This window comes from Phocoena sinus, chromosome 10 (genome assembly GCF_008692025.1).
Source record: "Phocoena sinus isolate mPhoSin1 chromosome 10, mPhoSin1.pri, whole genome shotgun sequence".
Lineage (NCBI taxonomy): Eukaryota > Metazoa > Chordata > Mammalia > Artiodactyla > Phocoenidae > Phocoena > Phocoena sinus.
The window spans coordinates 61,354,374-61,377,362 of record NC_045772.1 but is presented as its reverse complement, the minus strand read 5'-3'; the positions used below and the strand labels follow the sequence as shown (position 1 = coordinate 61,377,362).

The 22,989-nt window shown below is 47.8% G+C and overlaps 1 protein-coding gene across 3 annotated transcripts in view; it reads right to left on the bottom strand.

The window, feature by feature from the left end:
* Nucleotides 1-5,817: 5,817 nt before the first annotated feature.
* The window catches only part of CSAD (cysteine sulfinic acid decarboxylase), a 26,361-nt gene continuing 9,189 nt past the window's right edge, over nt 5,818-22,989 (bottom strand). Inside the window, exons 1-15 of one of the 3 annotated variants that reach the window (XM_032645155.1) lie at nt 17,636-17,875; nt 14,905-15,041; nt 14,495-14,621; nt 14,325-14,415; nt 13,663-13,769; nt 13,104-13,219; nt 12,563-12,642; nt 12,195-12,249; nt 8,562-8,678; nt 8,415-8,479; nt 8,048-8,129; nt 7,428-7,627; nt 7,221-7,272; nt 6,971-7,060; nt 5,818-6,184 (exon numbers count right to left, since the gene is read on the bottom strand). In XM_032645155.1, the coding sequence (XP_032501046.1) occupies nt 6,011-6,184; nt 6,971-7,060; nt 7,221-7,272; nt 7,428-7,627; nt 8,048-8,129; nt 8,415-8,479; nt 8,562-8,678; nt 12,195-12,249; nt 12,563-12,642; nt 13,104-13,219; nt 13,663-13,769; nt 14,325-14,415; nt 14,495-14,621; nt 14,905-15,030 (1,482 nt within the window). In that variant the 5' untranslated portion in view covers nt 15,031-15,041; nt 17,636-17,875 and the 3' untranslated portion in view covers nt 5,818-6,010. Of the gene's footprint in view, nt 6,185-6,970; nt 7,061-7,220; nt 7,273-7,427; nt 7,628-8,047; nt 8,130-8,414; nt 8,480-8,561; nt 8,679-12,194; nt 12,250-12,562; nt 12,643-13,103; nt 13,220-13,662; nt 13,770-14,324; nt 14,416-14,494; nt 14,622-14,904; nt 15,042-15,273; nt 15,756-17,635; nt 17,876-22,989 lie in introns of those variants that run through there. The other 2 variants (XM_032645154.1, XM_032645153.1) reach the window with 2 other exon arrangements.

Here is a 22,989-nt window from a genome sequence, read left to right as displayed (position 1 = left end):
AACTACTGAGCCGACGTGCCACAACTACTGAAGCCCGCACTCTTAGAGCCTGTGCTCCACAACGAGAGAAGCCACCGCAATGAGAAGCCTGTGCACTGCAACGAAGAGTAGCCCCCCTCGCTGCAACTAGAGAAAAGCCCGCGCGCAGCACCAAAGACCCGACCCAGCCAAAAATAAATAAATAAATAAAGTACATGAATATATATCCAGTACCTATGAATATACCTGGTGCCTAGATTGTGGTTTCTAAATGCCATTCTCCGTTAAAAGGAATCAGGGCTCCTCGCTGATTGCAAGAGTGGGCAAAGAAGGGACAAGATTTTTGCTGTGCCAGGAAAAAAGGCAGTGTTTTTTTAAAAAAGTCATGTTTAAAGGACATGGGAGCCAGATTAAAGCAGCTCTCTATGGTCAAAACTGGGACAATCTGAGCATTAAAAATAAGTAAGGTTAGGGGCTTCCCTGGTGGCGCAGTGGCTGAGAGTCCGCCTGCCGATGCAAGGGACACGGGTTCGTGCCCCTACCTGGGAAGATCCCACATGCCGCGGAGCGGCTAGGCCCGTGAGCCATGGCCGCTGAGCCTGTGCGTCCGGAGCCTGTGCTCTGCAACGGGAGAGGCCAAAACAGTGAGATGCCCGCCTACCCCAAAAAAAAAAAAAAAAAAAAAATAAGTAAGGTTAGAAACGGATTATAAGTTACTTAATAAAACAAGGGTCTGGGACTTCCCTGGTGGTCCAGTGGTTAAGACTCCGCGCTCCCAGTGCAGGGGGCCTGGGTTGGATCCCTGGTTGGGGAACTAAGATCCCACATACCGCAACTAAGCCCGTGCGCCGCAACTAGAGAAGCCCGCGCACTCCAATGAAGACCCACCGCAGCCAGAAAAGAAGGGTCCATATTGAAATATATATATGACTAAATGAATAAGGGGAAAGGAGGGCTCTTCTTTATAGTCAAATGCCAAATTATAAAAGTGGAGGGAATGTTGGAGTTAGAAAACCACCATTTGGCAATCGTTATGATAAAAGTTGGTTTGGCAAGCATCGTGAATGGATACTAAGTCTAGATGGGGAAAATATGAAAAGGAACAGGGTATCTGCAAAATCTCAAAATGTCTCCTTACAGATTATTAGCTGCAAAGGGCACAATAATAACCATGCCTTGGAGAAACCAGACACCACCTTGACCACTTTTGACTTTGATCAAAGTTACACCACCAGTAAGGAACAGATGGCCATTGTGGCCGTTGTGATGTGCTTCTCTGAAAAGGATACACGTGACAAGTCATATTGCAGCTTAGAATGCTAACCTGAATCCAGTCATGAGGAAGCCTCAAGAAAAAACAAACTGATGACCATTCTATAATATAACTGGCTTGTATTCTTTTAAAATGTCAATGTTAATGACAAAGAAAGGCTGAGGAACTATTTTAGAGTAAAGAAGACAAGAAGTCATGACAACTAAATGCAATACATGATCCTGGACTGGGATCTTGTACTGGAAGGGGAAAATGCCATAAAGAGCATTGTTGGGACAATCAACAACTTTGGAATATAGACTTTATCTATCTACCTATCAATTTATTTAGGCTGCGTCGGGTCTTAGTTGCGGCATGAGGGCTCTTTGTTGTGGCACGGGCTTCTCTCTAGTTGTGGCATGTGGATTTTCTCTCTCTAGTTGTGGCGTGCAGGCTCCAGAGAGTGTGGGCTCTGTAGTTTGCGGCATGCAGGCCCTCTCGTTGAGGCGTGGGAGCTCAGTAGCTGTGGCACACGGGCTGCCCCGCGGCATGTGGGATCTTAGTTCCCCGACCAGGGATCGAACCCGCGTTCCCTGCATTGGAAGGCGGATTCATTACCACTGGACCACCAGGGAAGTCCCTGGAATATGGACTTTAGATGAAAGTATGGTGTCACTGTTAAATTTCCTGAATTTGATCATCATATCATGGTTAAAATAAAATTCTTGTCCTTGGGAAATATGCACTAGAGTATTAAGAAATAAAGAGGCATATTCTTTATAACCGACTCTCAAATAGTTCTGAAAAAAATAAGTTATAGTACATACATAACGATAAAGAAAATTTGTCAAAATGTGAAAATTGATAAATTCAGGTGAAGAGTATATAGAAGTTCTTGCAACTTTTCTGTAAGTTTCAAATTATTTCAAAATAAAAAGATTTTTTAAAGGTATATAAAGAGGAGAAATAGCCAACTTAGGACCTAGGGCGCATAAGAACAGTCCCAGTCAGTCCAAACTCTGACTTTACTGTTGTTTGCACCCTTTCATCCACTCTCCTAAAAAGACTCTTACCCCAACCTTGCCGTATCCAAGGTGCCCCACCCAGCTTTTAGCTTCCCAGCCCTCGGCCTACCATCCTGTGAAGTCACCATTTTCCTTCCCCTGTCATGGGGAGGCTAGCCTCTTGAATACTTTGACTCCTTTAAACAAAAGAAAAAACCCACTCAAACATTGTAATTCACCCAGGTGTTCCCAACGACCTTGCTTCCTGTTTGATGGTAATACGATTTCTCCAGGCCAAGGGCAAGATGGGTGACTGAACCTGTGAATGCCTTCATTCTTCCCGCAAGCAACAGATCCACAGCATACGGTTAATAAAATGGCCCTGATACCCACACACTATGAATTATGTACACCTGTCAACAGAAGCAGACTAGACCCATGGTTAAGAGCCAGAGGAAGATGGTCTGAATTTGGCTTTGACTCACCACTTAAAAGTTGTGTGACTGGGCTTCCCTAGTGGTGCAGTGGTTGAGAGTCCGCCTGCCGTATACGGGGGACATGGGTTCGTGCCCCGGTCCGGGAAGACCCCACATGCCGCGGAGCGGCTGGGCCCGTGAGCCATGGCCGCTGAGCCTGCGCATCCGGAGCCTGTGCTCCGCAACGGGAGAGGCCACAACAGTGAGAGGCCCGCACACCGCAAAAAAAAAAAAAAAAAAAAAAAAAGTTGTGTGACTGAGAGCAAGTCAACTAGTACCTGGAGCTCATTAACCATTCACTTAACATTACCCACCTTGTAAGTACAAGACTCCACTTTGGGAAGCAATGATACAAAATCTCTGCTCCCAGAGCTTACATTCTAGCTGAGTGAGACCAGGGCAAGCAGGTGCAGGGGAAGTAAGTAAGTAAATAAATAAATAAATAAATTATAGTGTATGCCAGATGCTTATACATGCCATGGAGAAAAACAAGGCAGATGTAACAACAGAGGGTGAAAATGTAATTTTAGATCAACAGTTCAAGGAAGGCTTCAATAAGTCAGTGACATCTGAACAAAAATCTAAAGGCAATGAGGGAGCGAATCATGTAGATGGGTGAACACTCAGGCCACAGGGGCAGCAGGTGCAAAGGGCCTGGAGCAGGGACAGGCCTCAGTTGAGGGATGATTGCTTTGGTCTTAGGTGGGCTCTTGGAAGGCAAGACAAGGAATTACGCACAGCAGGAGCTCAGTATATGTTGATGGGAGAGAAAAAGGAAGAGAGAGACTACCATACTATATCCAGAGATTTTGAGATTGAATTTTGGGAATGGAGGAAAAGAAGAATCCGTTTCATAAAGCTGGAGAAGAATAGGTGATTCACTGATTTTATGTCCTGTCTTTCTAGCCTTCTCTCTTTTTTTAAAAATTTATTTAGTTTTGGCTGCGTTGGGTCTTCATCGCTGCGTGCAGGCTTTGTCTAATTGCGGCGAGTGGGGGCTACTCTTCGTTGCGGTGCACGGGCTTCTCATTGTGGTGGTTTCTCTTGTTGTGGAGCACGGGATCTAGGTGTGTGGGATTCAGTAGTTGTGGCGCGTGGGCTCAGTAGTTGTGACGCATGGGCTTAGCTGCTCCATGGCATGTGGGATCTTCCCCGACCAGGGATCAAACCCGTGTTTCCTGCATTGGCAGGCGGATTCTTAACCACTGTGCCACCAGGGAAGTCCTCTAGCCTTCTCTTAAACATACTTCAGAGATGGAGATGATTCAAGGAATTTGAAGATTTCATTTTTGTTTTGCTTTCTGGCTTTGCTTTGAGCTGAAAAATAAGGACTTTTTTAGTTTGCTTTTACTATGTTTAAGACATTTTTCAGATAAATAGAACTCTTTAGGGCTTGGAGCTCAAATTATTAGTACTCTTAAAACAAATTTATTATTTGGAAGAAATTAGATACCATTTATTGCAAGAATAACAAGTTTACAGGGAAATTATTAGTAATTTATGAATAGAAAATCTTTTTTCCCCCAAATGGTCAAGAGAATTGGGTTTGAGATTTGGATGTTCTTTTGCTATGGTTTGTATGGTCTGTATTTGCTTCTTCAAATAACTTTGGATGACTCTTACATGACCACGTTATTGTTTTCATAAATGGTATTTTTAGGAATTGGAAATAACAGAAAGTTCTGGTAGACTTGCCACTTGTCCTAAATAACTTGTGTAGCTAAATGCCTCTTTCCCAAAAAGTGACTGAAAAGCAACATCAGACCAGGATTTTAAGTGTTAAATGGATGTTTTTATGTAAGACAGTAGCAATAACAGAAGACATAACAGTGGTTGGTTCCATTGCTGGGCTTTTTTTTTTCAACTTGGTTTCTGTTGTTTAAATTACAGAAGGAACATTCTTACTTTTTTGGTGTGTGTGAAGATTTTTCAAGAGTGATAAGTGGACAAGGTTCTCGTCTCAAGATACAACAAGTGCCCATTTTGTTTTCAGTGTCATTAAAGTATAATTAACTTTTTTTAAATTAATTAATTAATTTATTTGGCTGCATCAGGTCTCAGTTGCGGCAGGCGGGCTCCGTAGTTGCGGCTCACCAGCTCTGTAGTTGTGGCAATGTGGGCTCCTTAGTTGTGGCATGTGAACACTTAGTTGCAGCACATATGTGGGATCTAGTTCCCAGGCCTGGGACCAAACCCGGGCCCCCTGCTTTGGGAGCACGGAGTCTTATCCACTGCACCACCAGGGAAGTCCCAAAGTACAATTAATTTTACAGTAACTCCACTTTTGATCTTTTCTCTCCCACTCAAGATTTTTGGGAAAATTTTTTCCTATTTTTAGCCCCTCTTCTACCTTTACTTTTTTACAAATTTGCATTCTCCACTATTTTGTTGAAAGATAACAAACTTCACAATATACCAAAGTAATACAGCTGAAAATTTAACTTTATTATTTTCCTATTTAAAAGTAATAGAGGGGGGCTTCCCTGGTGGCGCAGTGGTTAAGAGTCCGCCTACCAATGCAGGGGACACGGGTTCGAGCCGTGGTCCGGGAAGATCCCACATGCCGTGGAGCAACTAAGCCCGTGCGCCACAATTACTGAGCCTGCGATCTAGAGCCCACAAGCCACAACTACTGAGCCCGTGTGCCACAACTACTGAAGCCCGCGCGCCTAGAGCCCGTGCTCCGCAACAAGAGAAGCCACCGCAATGAGAAGCCCACGCACCGTAACAAAGAGGAGCCCCCGCTCCCTGCAACTAGAGAAAGCCCGCGCACAGCAACAAAGACCCAACGCAGCCAAAAATAAATAAATTTATAAAATAAAAAGCAATAGATACTCCTTATATCATAAAAGGGGCGCACAAAAGGTATAAAGAAGTTAATTTTCAAATTACCTGTAATCCCATCCCAGAGAAAACTATTAACATTTTGGCATATTTCATCTCATCAGTCTTTTCCTATGTATTTTTGAATGCAGCTCAGATATTACCATACATAAAGTCTTATATCCAGCTTTTTCAACATAACATTATATTAAAATTATTTTTCTCTTATCTATAAAAATCCTCTTTGTAAACATAATTTTAATGGCAGAGTAATATTCCATCATATGGATATACTATCATTTATTTAAACATTCTCTTAATATCAAATACTTAAAGGAGAGTTAGTGGGTCAAAGCACATAAAAATTAAGACAGCTTTGTTTCCTGGAGAGGTTGTTCTTGAGAACACGGGGAGGGGATACAGGGAGATGGTAAGGGTTGGGGGAGGGGTCCATGCCAGCAGCGAGAAGGAGCAGCTCAGAGGTCCTGGCCCAGCCGTTCCAGTTCATTCAGCAGGAAGTCCATATCCGCCCGCGTCAGCGCAGGGTTGGCCACGACCATGCGGAAGAAGTTGCCCCGGGTACCATGGGGCTGGTAGCCAATCATCATGGAGCCCTTCCTCACCATGCGCTCCTTGAGGATTGGGGCCACCTGTGGGAGGAGTGGAGCAACCTTCCAGCTGCAGCCTGAGGTCAGGTGAGGGGCTGGGCTCCCCAGCTTGCACCTCCCTCCACCCAGACACCTTCCAGAGACAGCAACTCACGGCTCGGATCCTGACGTGGCCCCAGTTTACCCTTGCCACCACATCCAGCCCACTGGACCTTCTCTACCTCCTGCATTCTTTCACGTCTCACCATTCTCCACGTTACCACATGGGCCATTTTCTGCTAAATCCTGACTTTTCACTGAATCTCAACACTGCTTTTTCAGTCTAACTTCAAGCCTTCATCATCCTCGACACCTTCTTCTCCCCTCTCTGAATTCCTATAACGTTTTTGATGTTTCGTATCATCTGCAGCACCTAGTACCGATCTATCCTTAGCGACCAGGACATACCTCCTGGCCTGACAGGGTTGCTCTGTCCCCAGCATTAGTGAGCAAAACTCCAAGATCTTTCTGCCTCACATCTCTGTCCTGGGCCTGAGCTCCCAGCAGAATGCCCCGCACCAATGATCTATGTACTTCACACTGGTGACTTTTCTTGTAATGCCCCTCTCCGTCTTCTTCTTACTTTCCAGAAGCATACCTTATCCCCCATCCCCAGCCTCACAGAAATGAGGACAAGTGGGTGTCGTCTTCCAGTTCACGGTCCCCACCTCAGGAGCAAGAGACTAGCCAAGGGAACTGCCATGCCACTTACAGCCAGCAGGGGGCGGAAACACACCAGCTGCATCGGTTCCCTAATGGGTTAACCAGAGCAGGGAGGAGACTGCCTACCTTAGCCAGCCTTTCACCGTAATCCGGACTCCCCTTCTTCTCCCGCAGACTGGGGGGCACGAACCAGAAACACACGTTGACAAATTCAGGCTGGGAGGAATGAGGAAGAGGAAGGTGTGAGCTGAGGAAGGCAGACCGTTCCCCTCTCACTGCCCCTCTTCCCCAACCAGGGCTCTGCTGGGGAAGAGGGGTAGTGAGAGGGGAACGGTGGGGGGACGGGGGATGAAAAAGAGCACAAGGTCGGTCGTACCTCCATGACCAACTCAAAAGTTTCCCGCTTCTTCAATTCCTCCACCAGGTACCTGTGAACACAGAGTGAGACATCATGGGTGGAGGAGGAAAGGCAGAGATACAGAAACAAAAGCAACCCAGAGAGTGAGTCAAGAGACACTAAGAACAGGAAAGGGGTGCAGGGCTGGAGCCCGGAGAGGGGAAACGGGACTGCCCCCACTCCTACCGGGCAAGGGCAAAGGCCTGGTCCACACGCCGCTCCAGCCCCTGCCCGCCCTGTGCCTTCCACATGAGCCACAGCTTCAGACAGTCCACGCGGCGGCCACACTGCACCACCTTGTCTCCAGTGTCCAGAGCCACATCGTAGAACTTGTCCTGCTGGAACAGGTAGCTGGCCTGGGACCCGTGGCAGCGCTTGAGCAGGTTCTGTGGAGGGTGAGGAGACAGTCAGACCCACCCTCCCCACCGAGGTTTCCTCCAGAGCTGCACTGGGCCATTTCTTAGCTCAGTCCACATGCTTCTTTCCCTGGAACCAGGCGGCACCGATGCGACGGTTGCCAGCTGACTGAAACCCTCTCTCTGGGTTTTCTTCCAACACTCAGAGTTCTTCCCAAATGACCCAGGATCCCTCCGATTACGACTTAAGCTGGGAACTTTTTCCTTTGCATGAAGACAGGGGAGTGAGGGAGCCCACTACAGGGGATCAGGGTGGTCACAGATATTCAGCTTCAGATGGCATGGCAAGGAGAACGTGGTAAGGCCAGGAGCTCCTCTCAGGTGGGATAGAAAAGAAGACAGAGGTCCAGGGTGGGAGGTGGTGCCAGGGCGGGGGAGGGGCAGACCCACCGAGGTGTCCCGGAGAAGAAGAGCTGAGCACTGTAGGCCTGCGGAGAGGAGCTTGTGGGGATTCCAGGCCACGGAGTCAGCCCTGGGGTGGGCACAGCAAAGCAGGGTCAGCTGGCTCCCCCTCAAGCTGCCCAACCAGAGCCCCAACCTTTCCAGATCTCCAGTAAGAGGGGCTTCGGTCTCACCCCAGCCCAGCAGAAGAATTTCCAGGTCTAACGTCTGACCTCCCAGCCCCAATCAACCATCTCTCCAATCTCCCTCCTACCAGCCTCCTTCCCCTACCCCCATCTGAGCTCCCTGGTCCAAGACTATTCTCTGGATCAAGGATTTGAAGGGTGAGATTCAGGGCGTAGGGGGCTGTATGCACCTCTGGATCCCATTCAGGAGATGTCTATGTGTCTGTGACAGCAGGACACTCCCTCCCCAGGCGGCCTGTGGAGCAAAAGGAACAATGTGGGCTTTGGCCTTGGCCTCAGTTCAGCCCACCCCATCCTCAGGCCTGAGTACCACTCACATCCACGTGCAGCCACAGTCCATGACGCTGGCACACGTCTGCAACTGCCTCCAGAGGGTCAAAGGCCCCCAGCACGGTAGTGCCAGAGGTGGCACTGACCAGGAATGGCATAGCACCCTGTGGCAAAAATGCAGAGGGAGAAAGAGGCTGTGAAGTCATCTCAAGAGCTACCCAGAGCCTGGTGCTGAGATCCAGCTCTATAAACTCTTCACATGCCTGACCTGGGCCCTTGCAACCTTACAACGTGTTACTGTCCCCTTTAATTTGCAAGTGAGGACACCGAGATTCAGAGGAGTTAAGAAACCTGCCCCCAAGCTGAAACCCAGAGATGGAATTCAAACCTAGGTCTGTCTGATGGTCTATTTCCAAAGTGCATACTCTTTCAACAAAGTTGAATGTCTTACTGGAAGATCAAAATGCTATTTTAAATATCCTAATAGTACAAAAGTTTATGAGGAACTTGAATTAGTATTCAAAAAACTACAACAAAGAAAAGCGCAGGCCCAGATGGCTTCACTAATGAGTTGTACAAAACATTAAAAAAAGAACTGATACCAGCTAGGGCTTCCCTGGTGGCACAGTGGTTAAGAGTCCGCCTGCCAATGCAGGGGACATGGGTTCGAGCCCTGGTCTGGGAAGATCCCACATGCCGCGGAGCAACTAAGCCCGTGTGCCACAACTACTGAGCTTGCGCTCCAGAGCCTGCGAGCCACAACTACTGAAACCCGCGCGCCTAGAGCCCGTGCTCCGCAAGAAGGGAAGCCACCGCAATGAGAAGCCCGCGCACTGCAGCGAAGAGCAGACCCCGCTCGCCACAACTAGAGAAAGCCCGCGTGCAGCAACGAAGACCCAACGCAGCCAAAAATAAACAAATTTAAAATTAATGAATTAAAAAAAAAAGAATTGATACCAGCTCTTCATCAGCTTCCAAAAAAAAAAAAAAAAAAGAGGAAGGAACACTTCTGAATTCATCCTATGAAGTGATTATACCCTGATACCAAAACCAGACAAAATATCACAAGAAAACTACAGAATATATCTCTTCTAAATATAGACATAAAAATCTACAAAACACTAGCAAAATAAAATCAGCAACATATAAAAATAATGATACACCATGACAAAGGGGGATTTGTCCCAAGAGTGCAAGCTTGGTTTAACATCCCAAAATCAATTAATGTAATACATCCTATCAATAGAATAAACGAAAAAAAACCACATCTCAATGTGGTTTATTGACCATCTCAGTAGACACAGAAAAACATTTGACAAAATCCAACACTCCTTCATGATATAAACATTCAAAAAACTAGGATTTGAAGGGAACTTCCTTAACCTGATAAAGGGCAACTACAAAAACACCCACAGCTAACATCATACTCGATGGCGAAAGACTGAAAGCCTTCCCCCTAAGATCAGGAACAAGACATGGATGTTCACGCTCCTCATTTCTATTCAACATTGTGCTGAGGTTCTAGCAGGGCAATTAGGTAAAAAAAAATAAGAGCCATCCAGATTGGAAAGGAAAAGAGCAAAATAAAAACATTATATTACACCGAGTAAATCCTAAGGGATCTACTAAAAAAAACTATTAGAATTAATAAATGAGTTCAGCAAGTTCGCAGGGTACAAGATCAATATTCAAAAATCAGTTGTATTTCTACACATTAGCAGTGAACAATCCAAAAATGGAATTAAGAAAACAATTTCATTTATAAGAACATCAAAAACAATAAAATTCTTAGGAATAAATTCAACAAAAGAAGTGCAAAACATATACTCCGAAAACTACAAAGCACTGTTGAAAGAAATCAAAGAAGACCTAAATAAATGGAGGCATTCCATGTTCATGGATCTACAGATTGAACACATCCCTATCAAAATCCCAGTTGGCTTCTTTGCAGACGTCGACAAGCTGATGCTAAAATTCAAATGGAAATTTAAGGGACCCAGAAAGCCAAAACCGTCCTGAAAAAGAACAAAGTTGGAGGACTCACACATCTGATTTCAAAATTTCCTACAAAGCTATATTAAGACAATGTGGTCTATAGGATAGACATGCAGATCAATGGAATAGACCGAGAGTCCAGAAATAAGTCCTCACACTTACACTCAATGGATTTTAACAAGGATGCCAAGACAATTCATTGGGGAAAGAACAGTCTTCTCAAAAACCGATGCTGCGACCATTTGCATGTGGAGATATATACATTTTTTTTAAATTTATACTTAAATACATAGTTGAGGTATTTCATGTTAACATATATATTCCCATCTTATTCTTTTAAATGGCTGCATACTACTCCAACAACAACAACAATGGCAGATAATATTTATATACTGCTTCACTGTTCTAAGTGCTTTACACATAATTTATTTAAGCCTTACAACAACCCTATAAGTTCTATATTATGCTCATTTTACAAAGGAAGAAACTGACACAGATACATCATAATTTATCTATTGATGGATATTTAAATTTTTTTTTTAATTTTACACTTCGCTCCAGTGCACACAATTCTAAGCACTTGTGATGATGATTTATAAACTAATCCTAGCAGCAGGACACAGAGTCAGTGGATAGATACATTTAAAATGGTATAGGACTTCTCTGGTGGTCCAGTGGCTAAGACTCCGTGCTCCCAATGCAGAGGGCTCGGGTTCGATCTCTGGTCAGGAAACTAGATCCCACATGCCACAACTAAGAGTTCACATGGGACTTCCCTGGTGACGCAGTGGTTAAGAATCTGCCCGCCAATGCGGGGGACATGGGTTCGAGCCCTGGTCCGGGAAGATTCCACATGCTGTGGAGCAACTAAGCCCATGCGCCACAACTACTGAGCCTGCGCTCTAGAGCCCGCGAGGGGGAACCCCATGCCACAACTAGTGAAGACCGCGCGCCTAGAGCCTGTGCTCCACAACAAGAGAAGCCACCACAATGAGAAGCCCGCACACCTCAAAGAAAAGTAGCCCCTTCTCGAAGCAACTAGAGAAAAGCCCGCACGCAGCAACAAAGACCCAATGCAGCCAAAAATAAATAAATAAATTTATTTAAAAAAAAAAAAAGAGTTCACATGCCGCAACTAAAAGATCCTGCATGCCACAACTAAGACCCGCAGCAGCCAAATAAATAAATAAATATTTGTAAATAAATAAATAAGTAAATAAAAATGGTATAGATAGTGCTGAAACGCCCTCCAAGACGGCTGCAGCAGCTCCCACGTCCCCTAGTGCGGAGGGGCGTGCAGGGACCTCCACATCTCCCGTTGCTCCAAGTCCGCATTGCTCACCACTGGCCCGCACATCTTCCTGAACTTCCTGCACAGACCCTGCCGGCTCACAGAAACCTTCTGTGCTACACCTCAGGTCCCCAACATCCTCCCTGTGGTGCCCCTTGGGACTCCACTCAGTGACTCAGTCCTACCCCTGCCCTGCGATCCGATACTGCCCATGGGTCTCAGCAGGACTACAGTGTCCTTGCTCCCCAGGCATCACTTCAGCCCACCAGGGAAACGGGCACAGAGATCAAGGGGAGGGATGAGGGGAGCCTTGAGTAGGCACAGGCCAAAGAACCCTCCAAAGAAGGAACAGAAGGGTCCCGTTCCACTGCCTCAGCACCCCTCACTCACTCACCTCAGCCTCAGCCAGACCGATCTGCCTCTCCAGATCCTCAGGGATCATTTTCCCTCTGGAAAAGAAAACTTAGTGGGTAGGGGAGTAATAGGTTCTCTAGGCTGGGCAGCAGAACTGTCGAGAGCAGGGTAATGTGCAGTTAGCAATGCAGAGGCCGCAGCGTTGATTTTTCCCTAAGAGGGGTAAACAGATCTCAGGGGACAGGGCGGAGACTCTAGCAGGCGCTGGTAGACAGCAGAGGCAATTCGGTGGGAACAGAGCAGGGAGAGAAGTCCGCCGGGGCGTGCGCCAGAGGCCAGAGCCCCTGGCAATGAGAAGGCACACGGCGCCAGGCTGGGTCTGAGACATGCAGACAGAAGGACCTTCACCTCTCATCTGCCTTGACCATTCGGACACTGTCGGTGCCAAGTCCCAGAAAAGCAGCTCCTTTCTTGACAGAGTAATGACACTGTGGAGGGAGGCGGAGGGCAGGGAGGGTGGGGAGGAGAGAGACTGGTCAAACAGATGAGCCCCTGTGGGCCAGGGCTTCTGAAATACTCATGGGCCTACAAATCACCAGTGTATCTAACAGATTCATCTTCAGTAGGTCTGGGCTGGGGCCCGAGATTCTGCATTTCTAACAAGCTCCCAGGTGATACTGATGCTGCTGGCCCATGGCCCATACTCTTAGCAGAAAGGGTGTGGACTGTGTACACTACACTGGATGCCCCTCTGCTACCCCCACACAGACGGCAAGGTGAACAGGGAGTGTTACACAGCCCCCTTGGCTGGAAGGAAGCACATCCGCCTGGGGGCAGGCTGGTCTCGGAAGAGATGGGTCTGAGCAGGCAGAGGATCTGACAGGTCTCGGACTCAGCTGGCTGGAGATTAGAATCGGGGAGCCCAGGGTAGGCCTGTGCCTCTTCCCACCTCCTCTGATGTGAAAAGGGCCAGGGGCGGCAGTGCCCAGAGGCCCCTCTGTTTGCAATCCGGGTAGCGCCGATAGCGGGCCAGGTTCACAGCGTACATGTTGGAGATGGAGCCACCTGTCACAGGGAAGGGGTGGTGGCAAGAGGGAGGGGCAGTGGGTCAAAACTGGAGCTTGGCTCTCTTGACCTCTCCACCCAGAAGAACTGACCAAAGAAGCACAAGCGATTGGCCACGAGTTCTGAGGGCTCGACAAATGGCACGCTGGTAACCCAGACAGCGGGATCTGCAGATCCCGACTCCCCCTCCTTATCCGGGGCTGATCCCAGGATCCACCACCCCACCCCACCCCCCCACCAGGACAGCAGGCACTGATGCCATGTATTATTTGGCAAACATGAGGATACGGGGGACTGGGCAGCTTCTCTCTGGTTTGGCCGGAGCCCAGCTGGAGAAGAAACAAAGAAGAATCACCCCTCCCTGCCAGCTTACAGCAAGAGAACAGTGGGGAAGGAGGAACCCTTGAAAAGGCCAAAGAAAGGCCCCCCTCCTGTTTACATACCAGGGCAGAAGACGCCATCCCCAGAGCTCCAGCCCACCAGGGCCCGGAGTTTCTTCAACACCTCTTCTTCCATGAGGACAAACACGGGGGCGATCTCATATGTGTACCTGCCAGGAGAGGGAATGATGAGAATGGGAAAGAGACAGGGAGAGACTCTGCAAGGAGTTGGAGAGAGGAGGTGGACAGAGTGAGTGAGAGAGGGTCCAAAGAGAGGAGTGAGTTGGTGAAAAAGAACCAGGGAGGAAAAGATGAGAAAAAACTGGAGCCGGGGGCTTCCCTGGTGGCGCAGTGGTTGAGAGTCCGCCTGCCAATGCAGGGGACACCGGTTCCTGCCCCGGTCCGGGAAGATCCCACATGCCGCGGAGCGGATGGGCCCGTGAGCCATGGCCGCTGAGCCTGCGCGTCCGGAGCCTGTGCTCCGCAACGGGAGAGGCCACAACAGTGAGAGGCCCGCATACCGCAAAAAAAAAAAACTGGAGCCGGGAGGCATGAGAAAGCTTGGGAAAGGAAGCCCAAAGGGTACGAGGGGAAAGACTCTGCCAGCAGAAATTCCCAGAAAAGACAGGGGGGCAAGCACCATTCTCCTCTCCTACCCACCGAGTGTGTCTCCCACAAACCCAAATCCTCTCGGGGTGGTGCAAGGGGGCCCTGGGATGGCTCACTGGCTGGTGTTGAGGCTCTCAGTGACAATGCGCCCGGCCAGGGCGTGAGGATCCAACCCTGAGAAGAGCTGGTTGAAGAAACGAGGGTGACCTGGAGAAGGGAGACGAGGGCTCAGAGTGGAGCGGGGTACAAATTCTAGACGCGCCTCCCCGCAGGACCCGGGACCCACAGGTCTTCACACTGTAGCGGATCACAGCCCGGCAGCGCTCCAGGATCTGCTCCTGTGACTCCCCCTCATTCCGCAGCTCCAAATCCAGAAGCTGCTTCAGCTCCTCTGGCTCCCTCCACTCGCAGACCTAGGAGGAGAAGCGGGAGATTCTGGGGGCGCTGAGGCACCCCACTGACTGGCTGCCCAAACCACATCTCAGCAGACAGAAGACACCACCAAGCTGCACTTACAGCAAATTAGGAATATTTTCCAAGCAACACATGAACAAGGGTAAATAAACACAGTCTGGCCCAGTATGTAATCCCTGAGGTACACAGTGAGAGTGATGAATTCTGGGGAGAAGCCCACACAGAGGAGGAAAGTTCTCAGCCAAGTTTGATGGGCAGGAGGAGGGGGGAGAAAAGACCCACCTTCTCGGAGGCACTGGTCCCTTTCCGAATGACCTCATCCACCACAATCCCAAACACATCCCGGAGCAAGGCTTCTGCAGCCACGGCGTCCCCATCAAGGGAGAGGAGTGGTTGAGAGTCAGCCATCAGGAGAAAATCTGTGAGCAGAGAAGGAGTTATTCCCTACTCAGCCTGGGGACCCCACCTGGACCTAACCAGCAAGAACTTCAACTCCGTAATGGGCCTAAGGCCTAGCCCCAGCCTTCACTGTACAGATAAGGCAAGCGAGAGCGCCCAGGGAGAGAGCCAGCAGAAACAGGTGGGAAAGAAGTGTTGAGCAGGTAGAATCCAGTGGCCACTGCTCACCAAAGGCACAGGTGAGAAGCTTACCTTTCTGCTCAGGTCTTCGTCCAGGTGAGCTGGAAGCAGGGGACGCAACTGGCTTTTTAGAGTGTTAGGACTAGGGCAGCAGAGGGATCAAGGTATAGGCAGCAGTCACATGGCTATGACATCATTCTCATGACCCATGCCCTGAAGATTTGGGATAGGGCCAGCAGGTTGAGATAAGTTTCCTGAATAACCATTAGCTGACATGAAGAAGCGGGGAGATGAGATGTAAGGGAAAAACATATGCCACCTTCACTTAGACTGGAGAGGAACAGAGAAATGGTTTAGGCAGGCCTGAGAGGCCGATCTCTTTGCATCCCAACCCCCAGAGTCTTCTCTGAACTGTCCTGATTTCTAAAGCCCTCTTCTCTGAAGAGCAGGAAGAAAAGGAGGCCACACTGAGGAGGCAGACCGTTAAGTATAACCCTGTGCCTTGCAGGCTGAGAGTGCTCAAGAAACAGGAAGTGGCTGTTTGCTTTTGTTTTTGTTGTTGTTTTTTTGCGGTTCGCGGGCCTCTCACTGCTGTGGCCTCTCCCGTTGCGGAGCACAGGCTCCAGACGCGCAGGCTCAGCGGCCAGGGCTCACGGGCCCAGCCTCTCTGCAGCATGTGGGATCCTCCCGGACCGGGGCACGAACCCGCGTCCCCTGCATCGGCAGGCGGACTCTCAGCCACTGTGCCACCAGGGAAGCCCGGGAGTGGCTGTTTGAAGTGAGCACCAACTGTGTTCACACCAGGGTGCTGGGGTTGGTGGGTGGGGAGGGGGGATACCAATGCACGTGCAACAGTTACAGCCCAGGGCGCTGGCGAGATGCTGATCCCAAGCGCTATTCAGGAGAAGAGATGGATGAAGGCTGAAGCCTGAGGAGGATCTGCAGTGGGACTGGGGCTGCAACTTGAAAGCAGGCAGGAGCAACAGGACTGGAGAAAGGGAGGAAGAGAGGCATTCAGGGACAGGGGGGAATGCCATGAGCTTACATCAGGAATGAGTATGGCTGATTCTCAGGTCAGTGAAGGTGCCTGGCCGGCTGGAGAGAAGGTCTGCAAGGACGACACGGGAGCAGAGGCAGGGTGGGCAGAGCTGCACGAGAGATTATGGAGAGCCTTGAGTGCCAGCCAGGCCAAGAATCTAGATTTTATCCTGCAGAAAATGGAAAGCCACTGAAAGATTCTGTGGCAAGGATTAATGTGATGAAAACAATGCTCTCAGAAGACCAGTGTATAGCAGATGGATGCAGAAGAATGAACAGGCCATTGCTGTAAACCGGGAAAGAGGTGAGCCACACGTGAATAAGGGTGATGTCGCTAGGGAAGGACAGGTAGAGGAATATGCAGGCTTAACCACTTGCTGGATTATACTCAATTCAACACTTACAGAATCTACATTGGAGGGGAAGGAAGGGTCAAGGACGACCCTGGGGTTTCAAGCCTGGGTGCCCGTAAAAGAAATAGGGATGCAGAAAGTGGAGGCTGGATGGAAAGTAAGACTGTTATTTCTTGGAAATACTCATCTAAGTGGAGGTGTCCAGGGCTACAAATACGCATATGGGAGGAAGTCAGGTCCAGAACTCTGCTGAGATGCAGGAATGAGAAGCAGACTCGAGAGGTGGAGCACAGCTGAAGCCTTGTGATGGGCTCCATTCCCCAGGGGAGAGAACGCTCACAGAGATGGCCAGGGAGAGAGGGGAAAACACCAAGGCCTGGGGAACCCGCCAAATGAGGGGGTAAGAGGATCCAGGAAACATGGAACAGAAGGAATCTTCCTCTGGTATAATCCACTGTCAGCAGCCACTGGACCCCAAGCTAGTTGAAAACACAGGTCCAAGGGACCCCAGTGGTCCTATCCTTAAACTTCTCCTCAGCAGATTGGGTTTTGGGAAACTAGGGGAACTGACTCAGCCTTGGGAATAAGACTCAATCCTTCATCAGTGCTCACTCTGGCTCCCCTGACAGGTGGCAGCAGTGGGGCGTTTTAGGTGGAAAGGCTAGAAGGAGAGAGGCTAAGAAAAATAGGCACCGTGGAAGTACTTACCACATGCCTCATTCTGTACTTAACATGCATTATTCTCATCTTCACTGAGGTTAAGTTTATGACCCACAGTTAAGGATGAGGAAACAGATTTCAGAGACACGACGTATGTAACGTGTCCAGGTCATGCAGCCAGTATGTGGCTGAGCTGGGTCTGGACAAGGGTGTGTGGGGCTCTGAAGGACCCGCCCCTAATCACCAGGCTCTGCAGCCTCATGCGGGGCTCCCTCAGCCACTGAGCTTGCTATGGCACAAAGGCTTCTGGGCCAGGAGTGAGTACACCTCAGGGCCTCAGTTTCTGTAAAATAAGGGATTTAAAGAGAGAACCTCCAACGTATCTGTGGGTGTCCATCAGCTCAGGCTGTTGGATACGGCAAGCAGGCCAGGGGAGCGGAAAACAGGCTGCAAGGAGGGAACGACTGGTGAAGAAAGAGAGACCCCAGGCTGGAGGAAGGCTTTTCCCAAAGCTCTGAAAAGAGGTCTGCAGGGAAGACATGGCTCTGTCCACCCGGCCCCTTCTGTATCCATCCCACCAAAGTCACCACTCAGAAATGAAAGGTGGGGACTTCCCTGGTGGCGCAGTGGTTATGAATCTGCCTGCCAATGCAGGGAACACGGGTTGGAGCCCTGGTCTGGGGCTCCACATGCCATGGAGCAACTAAGCCCGCTAGCCACTAAGCCGGCAAGCCACAACTACTGAGCCTGCGTGCCACAACTACTGAAGCCCGCGTGCCTAGAGCCCGTGCTCTGCAACAAGAGAAGCCACTGCAATGAGAAGCCCGCACACCACAACGAAGAGTAGCCCCGCTCGCCGCAACTAGACAAAGCTCGCGCGTAGCAACGAAAACCCAGTGCAGCCAAAAATAAATAAATTAAATAAATTAAAAAAAAAAAAAAAAAGGGCTTCCCTGGTGGCGCAGTGGTTGAGAGTCTGCCTGCTGATGCAGGGGACACGGGTTCGTGCCCCGGTCCAGGAAGATCCCACATGCCACGGAGCGGCTGGGCCCGTGAGCCATGGCCGCTGAGCCTGCGCATCCGGAGCCTGTGCTCCGCAACGGGAGAGGCCACAACAGTGAGAGGCCCGCGTACCACAAAGAAAAAAAAAAAAAGAAAGGTGGAGGCAAGGGCTCTGAACACCACCAGTTTCCTCCGGGGTAAACAAGGAGGTGAGGCATCACTACCCTCACACCCCACACAGAATCCTGTCCTGGGGACCTGAGAGAGTTTTCCTTTTTCAAAGCAAGAAGGGCATTAACCCCCAAGATAGAATGATAAAGCAAAGAAACATGAATAAACTTAGGAATAGCACTTTCGCCCCTGGCTGAGAAGATGCTGGAAGGACCAAGTAGGGTTTGTTTAAAAATTGACAAGTTTAAAAAAAAAAAAAAAAAAAAAAATTGACAAGTTTTGTATGGACACCAAGTGGGGAAAGTGGCGGGGATGGGTGGTGGGATGAACTGGGAGATTGGGATTGACATATATACACTAATATGTATAAAATAGACAACTAATAAGAACCTGCTATATAAAAAAATAAATAAAATAAAACTCAAAAAGAAATTGACAAGTTTTTCTTACTTCATGGGATCTTTAGTTCATAAACTCCTCCAGCCATCAACTCCCTTGTATCTTTCTTTCCTTCACTTACACAACCTAGATTGTACGGTCTGTTGTTTCAACCACTCTTTGTCCAAAATCCTCAACTCCCTGGCCCTAATGTCCTTCCACCAAATCCACCTGGCAAAACCCCAATCCAACTGGCCAGTCCTTCTCTTTACCAAATCCACCAGGACTGCTGAATTCTGCTAGTGAAAACCACCTAACCATTCAAATTGGTTTTGCTATAAATTCATGGTCTCTGCGCTCATTCCAATAAAACACACCAGATTAAATGCATATGTTTACCACTACTCCTTCCTGAAACCCCACTAAATTATATCAGTGGAATTTTAAATTCAGAAGAATAAAGCAGGGCTTCCCTGGGGCCGCAGTGGTTGAGAGTCCGCCTGCCGATGCAGGGGACACAGGTTCGTGCCCTGGTCCGGGAAGATCCCACATGCCGCGGAGAGGCTGGGCCCGAGAGCCACGGCCACTGAGCCTGCGCGTCCAGAGCCTGTGCTCCGCAATGGGAGAGGCCACGACGGTGAGAGGCCCGCGTACCGCAAAAAAAAAAAAAAGGAGAAGAAAGCAGATGAGAGACAAGAGGTGAGAGATGTGAATAACTGTAGAAGATAGAAAGCAGATGAGAAGTGGTAACTGGTTCAGCAAACGCAAAAAGTTAAAGCCACTCTGTCTGCAGAGGGTTATGCCAACAGATATAAGCTGCTTCTTAGGGCAGAAGCCCAGAAAGGCTCAGGAATTTACAACAGTAGCTACCTGGGAAGCCAGGAGGAGGAAGCACAGCTAAAAACGTGGAAATTAGATGAAAATTTATACAAGGAACATTTAGGCCCTCACTCTTCTCCCCCTGCCCATTCAGCGAGGCAACTCCCCTCTCCTCCACCTAATTCCAAAGAAGCAGGAAGTCTGTTTTCTAGAGAAACTGAAATGGAGCAGCTGGGACTTAGGGATGCCAAGCACAGCAGAAGTTGAGAAGGAGGTACTGTACTGAATACACGAGGATTAGCGGGAGGTATCCAGTCAAGTCCTTTCTCCCGATCAGTGTTCAGAACCAGTGGCCTGGGGTAAACCTTCCAGGGTCAGGAGACTGGAGGATTCCTCTCTGAAGAAACTGACCTCAATAGCCCTAGAGAAAAGACCTGACACTTATTTCAGTCCTCACCCAATCACCATGTCAGTGATGCCCACAAGTCAATAAATACATCCTTTCTATGCACTTGGGCCTTCCAATATGCCTTAGTGCCTCACTCTTAAATGTGAGCAGACAGACAGCCAGGGACTGCCCGACACTTGAGGAAAGCCCCTAATGTGAACCACAGAGGTAAAAACAGACACGCTGAAAAAAGGTATTTGGTAGAAGAGGAGAAATGCAAGGAGCAGAAGAAAGCTTCAAAAATTCAGGAAGATACTGCACTCATAACAAAAAAAAAAGGGGGGGGGTTGCTCTCAAAAAGGAACACTCAGAGAACAATGAGAAGCTCTAGGGATTTAAAAATATGACAACTGAAATGACAGTCAAGAAAATCACACAGAAAGATAAAAATATAAAGAGATGGACAACAAAACATAAAAGAACTATAGAAGATTGATCCAAAAGGCCCAAGAGTCAACTAATAGAAGTTTCAGAAAGAGAAGGGGAAAAAGGTGGAAAGAAATTAAAAAAAAAAAAAAGCTTTATAGAACAGGATAGAGCAAATGGATCCACTGAATGACGAACAGGAAGACAGATGATAATATTGTTTCAGAACAATGGAGGATCCAAAGACTTCCAGAGACAAAACCCAAACCAGGTCACAGACAAAGGACAGAGAATCAGACCACGTCATATTTCGCCCAACACAGGAGAGAGGTGAAGGGAATTCCCAGGACTGTGATGAAGGTAGTAACCATCTTCAGAGGCAAAAAGCAGCAATGACTGTCTCAACCGGACACACAACACTGCCTGGCAACATTACTATTCTTCTATTGTCGGCTCTATCTCCAACTCTCTGGAACAATTATTTCAAAAATTTCCCACACCTCTCAAATTATTGACCTATCAACCTTCTCCCTGTTTCCCTCTCATTTCAAATTTCTTATAGAAAATAAAAACCACCCAAACTCACTCAACTTTTTGTCACCTGCACTCTGGATCCCTGTCTGCCTCACTTCAGTATTTATTCATTATCTGGTATATATGTGCCAAGCACTTTGGTGACCACTAGAGGTCACAATGGAGAGCAAAAGACCACAGCCCTGCCCTCATGAGGGTCACAGTCTAAAGCACAGGTCACAAACTGGAAGACGGAGGGCCAACTGCTACCCATAGACAGGGTTTTGTTTGACTTGCACAGTACATTTTAAAACTTTAAAAAACAATTGTCAATGCCGAAACTTCCAGCTTCTTGTGAAAAAAATCAGAAGATCCAGCAACACTGGGCCTGAATTTTAAGGAGCAACAATCCTGTAGGTGGAGCTCCCCCTTTATTATTATTATAGTTGTGCATTCATTGGGTTTTCTTTTCAATTTTTAGATTTTTGATTAAGCAACATATTCAGGTAGTTCAAAACCAAAATATATGAAGATATTAATAGTGAAAAGTCTAATTTCCACCCCATTCCATATACCCGTTCCAGGTAACTATTTTTATTAGTGTCTCAGATAATCTTTCAGAGTTTTTAATGCAAATACTAACAAATGTAAATATATATTATTTTCTCCTTTTTCACATAAAAGCATATAATCCCTGTTGTGCACCTTGCTTTTTTTCAGTTAACAGTATATGAGTGATCATATAGAACTTCCTCATTCTTATTTTTTAATATAACAGCTTTATTGAGATAATTTACATACTCTAAAGCATATCCTTTTAAATTGTACAATTCAGTCCCACCTGGGGTACCAAAAAAATTTTTAAATAAAAAATAAATAAATTGTACAATTCAGTGGTTGTTCATGTAGTAGCCAAATTGTGCCACCATCATCACTAATTCCAGAACATTTTCATCCTCACAAAAAGAAACTCCCCATTCTCCCCTCCCCCCACCACTGACAACCACTCATCTATTTCCTGCTTCTAAAGATCTGCCTATTCTGGACACTTTCACATAAATGGAAACAAACAGTATGTTATCTTCTGTGACTGGCTTCTTTTACTTAGCATAACGTTTTCAAGGTTCATCCATGTTGTAGCATGTATCAGAACTGCGTTCCCTTTTATGATCAGATAATATTCCATTGTATGGATATACCACATTTCAAGTATCCATCAATTGATGGACATTTAGGTTGCTTCCACAATTAAGCTATTGGGAATAATGCTGCTATGAACATTAATATACAATTTTTTGTGTGGACATGTTTTCAATTCTCTTGGGTACATACCTGGTAGTGGAATTGCTAGCTCATAAAGTAACTTTACGTTTGACTTTTTGTTGTTGTTGCGCCAGGCCTTAGTTGCAGCTCACAGACTCCTTAGTTGCAGCAGGAGGCCTCCTTATTTGTGGCATGCGAACTCTTAGTTGCGGCATGTATGTGGGATCTAGTTCCCTGACCCGGGATCGAACCCAGGCCCCCTGCATTGGGAGCCAGGAGTCTTAACCACTGCACCACCAGGGAAGTCCCACATTTAACTCTTTGAGGAACTGCCGAACTGCTTTCCAAAGTGACTACACTATTTTACATTCCCACGAGGGTTCCCATTTCTCCACATTCTTGACAGACTTGTTATTGTCTGTCTTTCTGATTACAGCCATCTGCATCTGTAACTTTGATAAGGATTGCCAACATCCATAGAGGTGACACCAATGTATGAAAGCGCCTGTTTTCTCAGCCTCAGTAACAGAGCATGCTGTCAAACTTCTGAATCTTTTTAATTCGAGGAGTAAAAAATATCTTAGTATAGCTTTATTTTGGTTGAACTCCTGTATTAGTCAGTTTTGCTGTGGTAACTAATGACTTCAAAACCCCACCGTCTTGGGACTTCCCTGGCGGTCCAGTGGTTAAGACTCCGTGCTTACACTGCAGGGGGCGAGGGTTCGATCTCTGGTTGGGGAACTAAGATCCTGCAAGCCGTGCACGGTTGGGGGGCAG